Source organism: Cupressus sempervirens, chromosome 10 (assembly GCF_028749045.1).
Source record: "Cupressus sempervirens isolate cs-2001-9-10 chromosome 10, ASM2874904v1, whole genome shotgun sequence".
Lineage (NCBI taxonomy): Eukaryota > Viridiplantae > Streptophyta > Pinopsida > Cupressales > Cupressaceae > Cupressus > Cupressus sempervirens.
The window spans coordinates 94,219,826-94,233,784 of record NC_143127.1 but is presented as its reverse complement, the minus strand read 5'-3'; the positions used below and the strand labels follow the sequence as shown (position 1 = coordinate 94,233,784).

General features: G+C 37.4%; 1 protein-coding gene and 1 long non-coding RNA gene across 2 annotated transcripts in view; both read left to right on the top strand.

The window, feature by feature from the left end:
- LOC149532734 (scarecrow-like transcription factor 11 (SCL11)) overlaps positions 1–11,292 on the top strand; it is a 97,365-nt gene extending 86,073 nt beyond the window's left edge. Inside the window, exons 3-5 of the mRNA XM_089805092.1 lie at positions 10,081–10,162; positions 10,312–10,394; positions 10,582–11,292. Of these exons, the coding sequence (XP_089661218.1) occupies positions 10,081–10,162; positions 10,312–10,394; positions 10,582–10,831 (415 nt within the window). The 3' untranslated portion in view covers positions 10,832–11,292. The remainder of the gene's footprint in view (positions 1–10,080; positions 10,163–10,311; positions 10,395–10,581) is intronic.
- LOC149532733 (uncharacterized) lies at positions 11,287–12,025 on the top strand. Its single transcript, XR_016357187.1, has 2 exons — positions 11,287–11,398; positions 11,843–12,025. It is a non-coding gene; the product is annotated as an uncharacterized LOC149532733 (long non-coding RNA).
- Positions 12,026–13,959: the final 1,934 nt, after the last annotated feature.

Sequence of the window (13,959 nt, the reverse complement as noted above, 5' to 3'; positions counted from 1 at the left end):
TAAGTATTGCCTGCACTTAGCTAGCGCGTGCATGATTGCTAGCATTTCTTGTCATAGATGCTGTAAGTTCTCTCAACACCTTGTAATTTCTTGTTCTCATATGCGATGGGATGTTTGTCTTGCATGAGGACAGCTCCTACGCCCACTCCTGAGGCATCACACTGTAGCTCAAAAGGCCTGGTGAAATCTGGAATGGCTAAAACAGGACATGTACTCATCAGCTCCTTGAACCTGTCAAAACAATCTTGAGCCCTCTCTGACCACTTGAAACTGTCTCTCTGTGTCAGATCTGTAAGTGGTGCTGCTATCTGTGAAAATCCCTTCACAAATCTGCGGTAGAACCCACAAAGCCCAAGAAATCCCTTGAGTTGTGAAGTGTTCCTCGGTGGTGGCCAATCTAGAATGGCCTTGATCTTGTCTGGGTCAACCCGAACACTTCCTGCACTAATAATATGCCCTAGATAAAACAACTCTGTCATCTCGAACTCGCATTTACTCATCTTGGCATATAATGACTCGCTCTCTAGAATGCTGAGCACTGCATCAATATGCTTCAAATGTTCCTCCCAAGTACGGCTATATATCAGTATATCATCAAAAAAGATCAACACAAACTTCCTCAACTAATCTCTGAATACTCTATTCATACAAGACTGGAAAGTGGCGGGGGCATTAGTCAACCCAAAGGGCATGACTAAGAACTCAAAATGTCCGTAGTGGCATCTAAAAGCTGTCTTCTCCACATCCACCTCTCTAACCCGTATCTGGTGGTAGTCGGATCTCAAATCAATCTTAGAGAAGTAGCATGCACGGTGCAATTCATCAATAAGCTCATCGATGCGCGGAATAGGGTATTGGTTTTTGATTGTCTTCTTGTTTAGCTCCCTATAATCAATGCACATCCTCATTGTACCATCCTTCTTCTTTACCAATACTACTGAAGAAGCGAAAGGACTCTTGCTTGGCCGTATGTGCCCCATGTCAATGAACTCCTTGATTGCCTTTTCTATTTCATCCTTATATCTCTTTGGATGGCGGTAGGGTGTGATGATGACTGGCTTAGCCCCTTCCTCTAACTCAATAACATGCTCGATTCCCCTATCTGGGGGTCTCCCTGGAGGTATCTCACCAAACACCTTAGTATGTTTGGTTATTATTTTTTGTACATCAGGTGGATACTCCTGTTTATGCTGCCCTGTCACCTCAGGCATTACTCTGAACTCTGCTGTCCACTACACCTGGTCGTGTCTAAAGAAACTCTGCATCCGCTTGAGTGACACCACTCGAAGTCTCCCCTCTGACAGACCTCTGAGCACTATCTTCTTACCATTTGCCTCAAACCTCATTTCCATTTTCTGGAGGTTAAATGTAAACTCTTCCAGAGATTTCATCCAATTCATCCCAAGCACCATATCCTGATCACCAATGTTGACAACAAAGAAATCTCCCACCATGTCATAATCTCCCAAACGAAGCTGCAAGTTGGAGATTTTCTTGGTACAGTCGATTTTGAAGCCGTCGACAACCATCACCTTAAATCCCTTATGCTCTTCTGTATGTAGCCCTCTGCGTGACACAAACTTTTCATCAATGAAGTTATGTGTTGCCCCTGTATCAATGAGTGCCACAAATCTTTGTCCATCCAAAGTTCCCCTAACTCTGAAAGTGACGGCCTCTTGTATACTGGACAATTGAGCTATCTTGCTATCACTGTGTGCTTCCTCATGTGAAGAATTATTATCTCCATCTGATTCTGATGACTGCTCTGAATCTCCATCCACTGACTCTTCGGCTGAAAAGTACTCCATTTGCTTAGCTTTTGCTTTCAATGGACACTTATGTGACAAATCCCAAGGCTCCTTGCAATGAAAACAAAGCTTCTTCTTCCTAAGATCATTAAGTGTCTCATTGTCCAACCTCTTGCTTTCCTCCTTAGGTGGCTGAGCCTCTCTATGAAAAGGTTTACTGTTCTTATCTTTCCTCGAAGGGAAACTTTTTGCCTGGAATTTATTTTTAGAAGCTAAAGAGGAATCCATGTCATGAGCTTTCTTAATTGCCTCCTGCGAAGTGGGAGGGTTGAGAGCTTTAATCCACCCTCTCAACGGATCAGCTAACCCATCCATAAATAGAACCAGTATCCTCCGTTCAGATACATCTATTACTAACACTGCAAATTTCTGAAATTCTGAAATGTATGTTTCCAATGATCCCCATTGTTTAAGCTGAGCTAACTCCTTGAAATGGAGTTCTGGATCCTTTCTATCAAAACATTCAATCAGTCTCTCCGTAAACTCCACATATGAGGTAATGTGTGCATGACCCATAGTGACCATACCATGATGCCACCACTCGTGTGCTAACCCATCCAGATGAATTGCTGCATACTTAATAGCTTGTTCCTCAGGCATAGGGTTCAATTGAAAGTATGTGTCAAGCTTTTGAACCCAAGCTCTTGCTGTAGACTTCCCCGAGCCATCATAATATGGTAATTGAAGTTTCCCTACTTTCTTCTGTAGCTCATAGCTCTGGTTCCTGTCATGTCCACATGGCATATGTTTCATCCGCACATCCATATACGCCCTAAAGGTAATTGCAGCAGTAAAATCTGGACCTTCGGCTTCCCAATCTCTCCTCAACTGGTCCTGTATATCAGTGATTTGGGGCTCTGGTACGCGCTGCTCTGGAGCTCTAGGAGGAAATGTGGGAATCATGGGCCTCGAACTCACTGTCCTAGCTTGCTGGGGTGCATGACCGAACTTGTTTCCAACTTGTTCACCTCCATTATGTGTCCCATCCTGATTATTCCTATTCTGATTGTTGCCATTCTGATTATTACCATTCTGATTGTTTCCTCCACCTATGTTAGCGTTCAACCCCATTTGACGAGTCATCATCTGCATCATAAGCTCCATTCTCTGATTTTGTTCCTGTGCCCTCTGTTCCGCTAATCGTTGTCTCTGTGCCAAGGTCTCTAATAATTGTAAGAATCTTTCCTCTCCAGGATCCCGAGCATTCCTGTCCTCTCGATCACCCATATTGATGTCTTGATCAAAGAATACCCCCTCTGTGTCTGTATGACTGGATTCTATGTCCACCTGCACGGATGAACTAGACTGTTCGCTCTGCAGGTCTGAAATCTTATTTTGTCTTGCTCTGGTATTGCAGAAATTATAAGGCCCCTGTCGCATGCTCAAACATAAATGCTCTAATTTTAGTGTTTTGACATTTCGTCAAACACTTTCCCTTCTATCCAGCTGTTTCAAATTCCCTATAAGACCTCCACAGGATGGCAGGACTTATAGCTCTGATACCACTGTAATGGCCCTCCTCAAATCTGCTCTCAAAAAATGCTGATGAAAGCTCAAAGAAATTTCATCAAACAATTCACATGCAAGGGACGTATGACTGATATAGTTTTTCAGCTGGCTTAAAATGACTTTTTTTTTTAATTTGCATCAATGAGATTCTTATGCTAGAAGACTCAAAATGGACTACACAATGGCCTAACATGAGTGTGCTACTAATTTTGACAATATTCAGTGCATATATATGATCTAAGCATGAGAAATGAACACCTACAGCCAACTGGCATTTTTACAAACAGTTGGTATGCAAACTAACTAGCTGATAAATAATGATATTGTATTGCTTAAATGACATCAGCAACTATTAGCTTATTAATTTGCAACGAAATTTTCTAATACAATGCTCATGAAATATGGCCAAGACTTTTGGCATTTACACGGATTTCAAAATGATAATGCTGGTGTAATGCACACTTACAGTTGAAACTTATAACACCCTAAAAAACAATATTAACAAAGGAACCTGGTTGTAGATGGCTGTAATAATTTCCTTCAATGCTGCCCCTTCTGTTTTGCTTTTCCGATTGCTTTTTTGACTGCTTTTTCGGATCCGCTTTTTCGGGCTGCTTTTTCATATCTACTTTTTTTCAGACTGCTACCATGTTGAATCTCAAGACCATATCTTTCAATGGCGTCAAGATTTTCAGCTTGAAGGGATTTCGTCCTTCAAACTATTGAGACATAATCTCCAAATTTTTTTCTAATTTCTTTGATATTTCCAAGCATCCATAAATGAGAGCCATCCTCTTTCTTTTAATCCCTTCCTCACTTGCTCCACGCTTCTGTCTTGCCAATGTGGGATAATACATGAGTTTTAATATTACTTCTTTTTTCCCTTTTACAAAGTCCATGTATGTACTCAAAAGGGGGACTCTTGATTTTTTATAAAGTGACTTTATGAAACATTATAATATTTAATTTAAATAGTCACTTTACCGTTGTAACTTCAAACATTAAAATAATATACCAAATAAACTCGAAATCCCACATATAATAGCTCATCAGAAAGAGCCCAACAAAACGCGAAGGCACTGCATCCCCCTATTGGCTTACTAAAAATAGTAAGTCTTTCCAAAAACCCAACAAACGAACTCCGTTTGGCTTGTAATTAAATTTGACTAGGCCAAATAACCTCAGGATCCCTTTTGAAGTCCTGGTTAGCCCTCGGGACCATACAAGAATGGGCTAATGACAACATACCTCCAAACTGGCTAAGTGGGGGACATTACATAACCATTACGTCTTATCCAAAGATATCACTTCACGCGATATCCACTATTATGGCCATCCGTAGATATCGCCTCACATAATATTGACCAACATGGCTTATCTATAGAAATCACCTCACATGATATCCACCATTATGGCTATCCATAGATATTACTTCATGAGATATCAACCATCATTTTGAGATTGCCATCTCACAATGATGGTAAGATGCACAAGTGTTCATCATTGTGAAATCATCACCTTACAGTGATCTAACCATGGCTCAACAAGAGGGTAAAAACAAGTGCGAGAAAATCACCACAGATTCTCATGTGTTGTCATGTCATCACACACATGACATCCACCATAAACCATTTTAGAGGGTGGTGATAAGGGTCAACAACTCAAGTTTCTCTTCCTCAGAGAAATGCACTACGAGGCATGACACCTCAGTTTTCCTATCTCAGAGAAATTTACTATGAGGGTTGACACCTCAATTTTTACATCTCAGAGAAATGCACTATGAGGGTTGAAACTTCGATTTCTTCGACTTAGATAAATTCACTACGAGGTTTGTCACCTCAATTTCTCCGTCTTTGAGAAATGTACTTCGATAAGGGTCGACATCCCAATTTCACTGTCTTAAAGAAATTCACTACGAGGGCTAATACCTTAAATTTTCTCCTTTTTAGAGAAAAATGCATTAAGTAGATCTTCATGATGACGAGGCTCCTTTTGAAATAGATATCAACCTTTTGATGTGCTCGTCCAAGGTTGCTTCAAACGAAATGTTAGACTTGCTTTGAATCTGATATTAATCTCCTCTGTGAAGAAATGTTCTCAACGATCAACTTAGTGCATGACTGCAAGCATCAAGTTCTTTCTCCCTTGATAGCAATCTCTTATACTTGATCCATTTTGACAACATTTCAGAGAGAGTACTTATAGTTCATAGAATCAACTTATATGGAAGACAAATACCAATTCTAGAAGCTTATATGATTCTCTAATTGATGTAATTGTATGAATTAATGACTACATATTAAATTCATGAACATATGAAATAATTCTCCCTTTATTGTCAAAAATTGCAGCCCTTTGGCAATTTTTTCTACTAAACTCAGTCTCCTTTGTCTGCTTTACATCTACTATTGACAAGAATGCTTTTGATTTTTCCACTCTTGCAGTGTAAAATGTCCTTTTCAGGAATTGGGAAGATACTACATACTGTCTTGTCTACAATTGTACCGTACCGAATATGTTCACTAATGTAGTGTGCAACATTAGTCCATCATTTTGCTTTAGATTTAACATACCAAAGGATCGTATTCTCGATAACTGCTACAAATGCAGTTACATCACCAACTACAAAACAAGTTGCTCAAAGTGAACCTCCGGTTCCACTTCTAGCATCCATTTTTTTCTTCACAGTACAAGGACTCATCCTCATAACCATCAAGGCCATCAAATATATTGGTTCTTGATCAAATCAAACTTTGAGCTTCCAATCTGAGACCCTGCCAGTGAGAATTCTCCAACAACTGATTCCAAAGCAAGGCCAACATCAATACGAGTAGAATTCAACAACCAATGTATGCAATGTAGGCTTTACCGCAGGCAAGAGATTGCTTGTTTCATTCAAAAATTAGTGTGTCCCTGTTAGAGATATCGTCTTTTATGAATGATATCCATGCATACAGGAGCCGCTTCAATCAAATATGCAATGCCTCCCACGATACTTAATTTCATCAAATACCTCATGACAAGGTATGAGCCAATATTGCTCCCTATATTATTGTTGAGTCACTTCATAAACATATAGGAATCAAACCTTTATAACCAATTGGTCTGAAATGTTTTTTGAGCCTCTGTTTTTCTTCTGTTGACTTCACGAATAAAGTCATCTACTTCCAGTATACTTGAGCCATTGTGTAGGAAACCGTAGTTATTATCTCTAAGTATTGATATTTACCAAGGATAGATATTTCGTTGTGGATTATATATAACTGACAAAGAACTGATACCACCTTATGTTGATTCTTTTGATAGAGCCACATATGAATTGGATATCTGCCCTCTTAATTCAAGTTTCAGAATGTACTCATTTTAATGTGGATCTATTCTTTTCTTTGGAGTCTCTCCTGGTGGACAGTAGTGCTCTCATGGAAAGAAGTATAATTGTTCCCAACACGACAAGTAGAAGATATCCTCTAAGTCAACATTCACAAGAAGGTGCAAACTTTTTTGACAAGTTAGGCACAGGATTTTCTTATTCACAAAACAATTTAACCTTAAATTCCAATCTCTGTGGAGGCTCTAGACAGTTTCTTTTGTATACAAGCCATTCTAAAGTTTCAGACGAACACTACGAATACCACCAACATACTCTTCTTGACATATATAAATATTTTGCTTGGTTTCCAAATAGCTTCTCTGAATAAGTATAGATATATGTTGCATGGCATGATAGTCATAAGACATCCTTACAAACTACAAATGCTAGGAGGGGCGTTTTTCCTCTTTAATATTTGTCTCAACCAGACATCAGTTGGTCAAGATCCTGAAAAAACTGTGGCGACCTTGCTCTCTACTTTTCACGAGGCCCTCAGCCAATCATAATTATATCAATTGATCTGCATTGATTTTCCCCATCTGATTTTGCAGCCTTGACACATAACATTCCCTTGGACACAAGTTGAATCTGACTTGTGATTCTCTTAGTATGCAAAGTAATGTGCCGATCCATCTTAAAGATGCTATGATCTTAATCTTAGATGATGTTCTTAGTCTTTATTTTTGGATACTTATTCATCCACATTTAAGAGATTATGTTGACTATTGCTTTCTTGATTAGTGTATTATCTTGTATACCACTTCTCTTACTTCGCCATTATTCTTTCTTGTTAAGTTGCTGAGTGTTTATGAATTGTGGAATCCTTGTCCTTTCTGTCGCTATCAAATTCTCCCCGTTATTGCTGTCATATAGATTAATATTCAATAAAAGACGATTTATTTTTAACCACCCAATAACAGGGCACATCTTCGCTCCGCTTCTATATTCCAAGGTATGTTGTCCCTTTTATTTCGACGATTTTCTCTTACTATATTAGATGATGAGTACTGGTGGCGTTTGTGTCACACCTCTTATATTTGTAAGAGATATTCTTTCATTAGCGCATCCATCATTTTGTTTGGCGTAGTCTGGAAGTGAACATTGGAGTCTCCTTTGATCATTTGACTTAGAAGGTCACGAACTGCCGCTGAGATTCCTCTTACACGATGATGTGTCTTTTCATCAGCGACACGGCCTATCCATTTCCTGGTATTGGGGACGAGTTTGTTGATTATATTATTTCCTGTATGCTCTCTAAATTGATCGCTGCTTTTGTGTTTAAACAAGGTGGCTGCCTCTGTCTGAACATCTACAAGGAATCGCTCCCTGGTGAGTTATATTAACCGACGATATATTATTCCCACAACATGACATCAGACTTCGAGCACCATACACGTCATAGATGCTGGACATGCCAGAAATGACAAACCAATATTGGCTACGACAGAAATGATTACTTCCTGTTACCATAGGTTGTTGAGCAGTGCCAATATTGTTAAGCTTTGCTCCAAGCCATTTTCATCATTCACAGGTGAAGAAATTAACTTGGCTCTGATACCATTTTTGAGTTTACAATGCTCGATTTATCATGAGCAGTATCATTGCCCTCCAAACTATAGACAAACAATAATTGTCTCCCCTGTGCACTCTGATATATTGATTTGCATATATTATTTAATTTAATTATTGTCGTTATCTTCATTGATTGATCACATATCTCATATATGAAGAGGTTATTTTTTACTACTGTTCCCAAACTCGTGAGACGGGTGAGCAGAGTCAACTTTGCCAAGTTTTGACAACTTGGTTGCTCGGCTCGCCGGGTTTTGACCCATGACCCACCTATCTTGGCAAGTGGGCAAAACATGCCCAACTCGCCGGGTCCGAGCATACACTTGGAAGTTTACTTTGCAATTCAACACTTGTATCAGGGGGCAAGAAGATTTATACAAATATAACATTTAAGTATAAGTTGCATTTATTTCTTTTCTTATACTTTTAAGTTATAATTGTATTATTACTATCACGATGTTTGAGATAGGTTTCAGCTTCATCAGAGTTAAGATGTGAAATCTATTTTTTGGGATTTTCCAAAAAATTCTAGGCTCGGCCAAATTCCAAGATTCAGCTCGCCTTCAACTTTATGATGGATGCCAATAATGGAGACAAGCATAGGTGTGTTACTTGTTCAATGAAAGTACAGATGGAAAGGATGTTATTTCTGTGTGTGCCTATTTCACTTGTTCAACTATTTTGTCTATTTTCGTTCTTCCCTTTGACATGCCCTAGGGTGTGGGGTGACATCTCAGTGATGGAAAAGGATCACATTTGTCTGCTGATACCTACTTGCTATCCCCTGCAATAAAGGAAGCAAGATGGACTTTCGTATACTATTAACAAAAAGCTATTGAAAGAGAAAACTCAAAAAGCGTAAGAAAAATTCAAATTTCCATACCACACTGAAAACTGCATTTCAAAATCTCAACTGTCACAAAAACACCCATTTGTGATCTGTTAAACATGGTTTTTAGTAAAAACTACAATTATAAAATAAATCATTCATCTGATCTTGACATGAGTTGCAGTCAGTTTGATAACAACAATTCCTAGTCCTTGAATTGTGGAATCATAGAGAAGTTGGAATTCTGAGAAAAGGGATTGCACACTATGAAAAAAATAGTCCAAATATTAATGTTGTCAAATCAGGGAAGAATTTTTCTGTTCTTAACACGAGGAGAAACATTGATTGATTTGGTCTTTCCGTTTCTCTTCAATCTTTATGATGGTTATACATGGTATGGTACATTTTCTGTGGTGTTAAAAGAACTGTGCCTCTGGGCAGGAAATGTAAAATCTTGTTCATATTGAATTCAGTGTACTAATGCAGTTTGTAGTTTTCCCTCAAATCATTGAATATCAACAGCCCAGTGACAATACGCACTCAAAACCAATAATTGAAATCTATGAGGAAGAGTGATTTCTAGAATGGTATTAGAATTCATATGATCCCCGAAAGAACCACAAAGAAAATAAGAAAACAAACTCCCACCTAACAGTTGGTGAATCCACCAAAGGAAATATGTTGGCATGCCTTTGTACATTGTAGATCTCTTCATCCTTAGTTCTGGTAGCATTGAATTTTTTGCGCACTTTTAAATGGTGTGTGTTCATGCAGAGACTTAGGCTTCAGGAATTTACCTTCAAAAAATGAATATTGAAATATATTAATTAATGTTTCTAACTTTCTAGTGACTGACAATTATAGCATTGGGAGTACAGTTTCATTATTTTCCAATTTTTTGTAATTTAGTTGGAGAAGCACTTGGCTTCTTTGTTTAAAATGAATTATCGTGTTGAGACTGCAGTAATTACTTGATGGTTTTTTAACTGCAGTGTGGTAATAATGGAAGGGGATCCTAAACCAGAAGCAGTTTCAGGGCGAATGTCATTTCAAAATTTCAATCCGTCTATTGATGTATGGAGAGGAAATGATGCTCTCTATTACCGATAGTTGGGATATATTTTTTGTGCTTTGTTTAGCTTTTGATTATTTCTAGTTGAAAATGCATGTTTTAGCAGCAGATTCAAAGGTAAGTTTATTTGCCTACAAACATTGCTTTTCAGAAACTGAACGAACACAAGGAAACTCACAAGCATAGGTTGTTCCCTGTAAGCAGTGCCGATGGAAATGAAGTGAACATTAACAGGTGCATGCCTCTTTTTTTTTTGTTCTGTTATTGTATGTAGTCATTTGCAAAAGAACTATCTTAAGATCACACATTCTTGTCTTCGTTTCTCTTAAAGAATAAATGCTTTCATGGCAAAATATTTGGCATTTGTTGTTGACTGATGGAAAGCACTTCTGAAGTGAAATTATAAATTATTGTATGCCAGAGAAAATGAGGTGTCAGAGTATGGAAATGATGAGTTAAGTAAGGACCAAGAAAATGATGTTCCAGAAGATAAAAGAAAGAAACAGAGAGTAGATGAAGATGCACAAGGTTTGTATTCATCCCCAGGGGATTCTATGCGACTTGATGAAAGTCAATCCTCCTCAGACAAGGGGAAATACAGTAAGCAGGAAGGGAGCAAACTAGACTGGAGATTGTTAAGGCCACCATTGGGGCGTGCAAAGCGATCATGATGACCATAATTGGATCTTGGTTTGAAAGGTGATGTATTTTCGACTTAATCCCTCTTATAATTTGTGGTAACATACCCATTTCCAACTAGGAAAGGCAGGCCATGTGAAATTTATTTTTATATGAATGTATGCCTGTAATCACTTGGTACACATGGTATGCACATAATTGTCAGTAATCCATGTTTAAGCTTGTACTTTTTGAAGTGGATTGTTGTCACAATGCCTGATATATTCTGTGGGTTTGAGTTTGTGGCCAAAGTATGACACTTGAAAGGAATGTTGAAGCAAATTTTTTCTGTAAAATGTACGCATATCCATTACTCTACACTCGTGAATGAAAGATTTCACCTGCAAATCTTCTGGTTATAATAAGATGTGGATATTCAGACAGATTGATACACGATATGACTCTAAGTTCAAGATTAAGTATTGCAGAAGCCTCAGATGCAGTTTAAATGCTCTATTACAGATTATTGGAATGTCTAATTCTGTCCTTTCTCTGTGAACAGAATTTAAAAACACCCATCTTAGGATTTCTTACAGTTGGTGTACAAAATAAAGATGAAGGTATTTTAGGAATAAATAAACTTTATTTCTAAACTAGGTTATATTGTGAATGCTTGGAATGAAAATTTGGAATGCAACCGAACATTACGTGTCAATTAGAACAGTACAAATTTTAATCCCGAGGAATGTCGTAACTGTTCACTTCTCATGCACGATATCAGTTAGAACAGTTTGAATTACCAATGTTTAGGAGTGTAAAAACTGTTCACTTCTCATGTCACAATGTACGTTTTGAGGTTCACTTGATACGGTGTTCAATTGTTCTAACCGCAGCATATCATTGATGGGTTGGAGGAAATATAGGTCCTCTTTGTTTCTCTTGTCTATATCACGAAATATTTGAATAATAAACAATGTGGAAGACAATGCATTTTTTATACTCCAATTTTTCAGATGGAAAGCTTCACATATAAATACTGAAAACTTATTGTTATTGTTTGTCAGAAGGCCCTAAATCTGTTATGCTACATGCAGCTTTGCTTAGAGACAACTCACAAGATGTTCTGGTTAGACTAGGTGTTGTACAATTTGTGAAATCTTAAGGACAGTGTAATTATTTAATTAATTGTAATCTATTTTTTAATTCTGGGTCCTCATGGAATGAGGATCTACATTGAGAAAGTTCAAGGAGTCTCTAAATGACACTATGTGACTTTGATTTGTATTATGATAGTTGTTAGAGAGCATTTTGAAATGGGTTACATTGTGGATTAGGAAGAAAATCTTCGACAAACTAATACTAGTCATTAACATGAAGGTTGGTGTAATTGATCTTCCCATATTCCTAGGAGCATTTATTAGTTACATTGGATCTTAATAGTTGTCCAAGTCAACATGCATCTTTGGGATTTACATTCTTGTCATGTGCCCCTTGCCTACGAGGTATAGAATATTGTCAATTACATAAGGGCTCATATGCTCAAAAAATAATAATAATTGTGTTTGAAATCAAATTAATTTTAATTTTGGCAGTAATTCTAGAGGCCTACCGCCTATTTTTGGAACTTGGACAACTTAGGCTTAAGGGGGCTAGGCATCTTATTTGATAATAATGTCATTAAGGTTGGCAAATTTCTAGCATGATTGACACCTTCAAGAGAAGCCTTATAATTCTGCAAACTTTTAATTAGCCCCTTTAAGTCTTTGTAGGTTTAGAAACGATTGTAAATAGTAATTTATATTTTGTGTTTTGGAGAAAGATTTGATGGTGACCATCATTGTGCCAATATGTTGACATATAATTGGATTTGGTAGACATTAGGAGGCAAATTCATCTTCATACACCTTTGTCAACCTAAGAGATTGAATTACAAATAAGAGCTCGAGTTGGGTAAACCTAGCATGATAAAAGAGAGCAATTCAATGAAGATCTAAACAAGCTCTAGCTTAGGCAAGGTGGAGTTACAAGCATCAAGGTAAAGGAATCAACGAGACTTGAAACTCAAGTTGTAAACAAAGGCATTACTATTAGTCAAATCAACCACAAATCGAGTCTTAAGTCATTGATCCCTTGTCAAATGTAGCTACAAGCTTTCCCTAGATTAAAGCACCTGTCAAAACATTAAGGCTAGTAGGTGGGGTTAGGGGAAGAAGTTGAAGGAACCCTAGTAGACCAAAAAATTGTTGAATTTCTTACTTTATTTGAATAAGGACTAACTATTCCTAGGGCTTCATCTTATGCAATTGTAGGATTGACACTTGTATTAAGAGGTACTCCATCCATGCAAAGAGAAGCCCACTTCCTTAGATGATATTATTGTTATAGCTTGAGGACTTGTTAATGAAAGATATTGTTGGAAGGATATTTGATTTCCTTTAGATTTGAAGTTATTACATTATTGTAGACATTTGAGAATGTTTTGTTTTCATTAAATAAGATAAATTGAATGAGTTAGTTTCTACATATCTAATGGTTTTTTTTTGCCAATTACATTACTTTTAAGCCATCCTGAATGAGGGGCTAACAATCATCATCAATTAGTTATCGATGTTAGTTTCTACATATCTAATAGTTTTTTTTTTTGGCTAATTACATTATTTTTTAAACGATCCCTAATGAGGGGCTAACAATCATCATCAATTAATTATCGACGAGCTTTGAACATGGAGTTTAGGGTCTAAATTGTGAGGTTATTGCATTGGTAAAAGAGTAGACTATCTTGCAAGGCTGCGGAGTAAATTCTATTTATACAATTGAGTTGAAGGAGTTAGCAAGCATTAGGGAGGGAGGGAAAAACTATAATCAAAATCATAACAATTAAGGTTTGGAATGAGAGGTAGGGTTAAGAACATGACAAATGAGGACAAATGAAAACATTTCTTGCAACTAGTACAACCTACGACACATGCATGAGTGAATTGTAAAACAACAAGAGCAAACAACTCAAATATCTCTTCAAATGTTGTGAATTGTGAATTCTTTAATAGACACAAAATAATGGAGTAAAAGCAAGCATTGCAAATTAAAATTCACACATAATAGTTGGACTTTTACTACAACACCATATCCTATATAGTTCATGTTATCACTTAGAGTGGTTCTAAGCTAAGTAAAAAGGGAA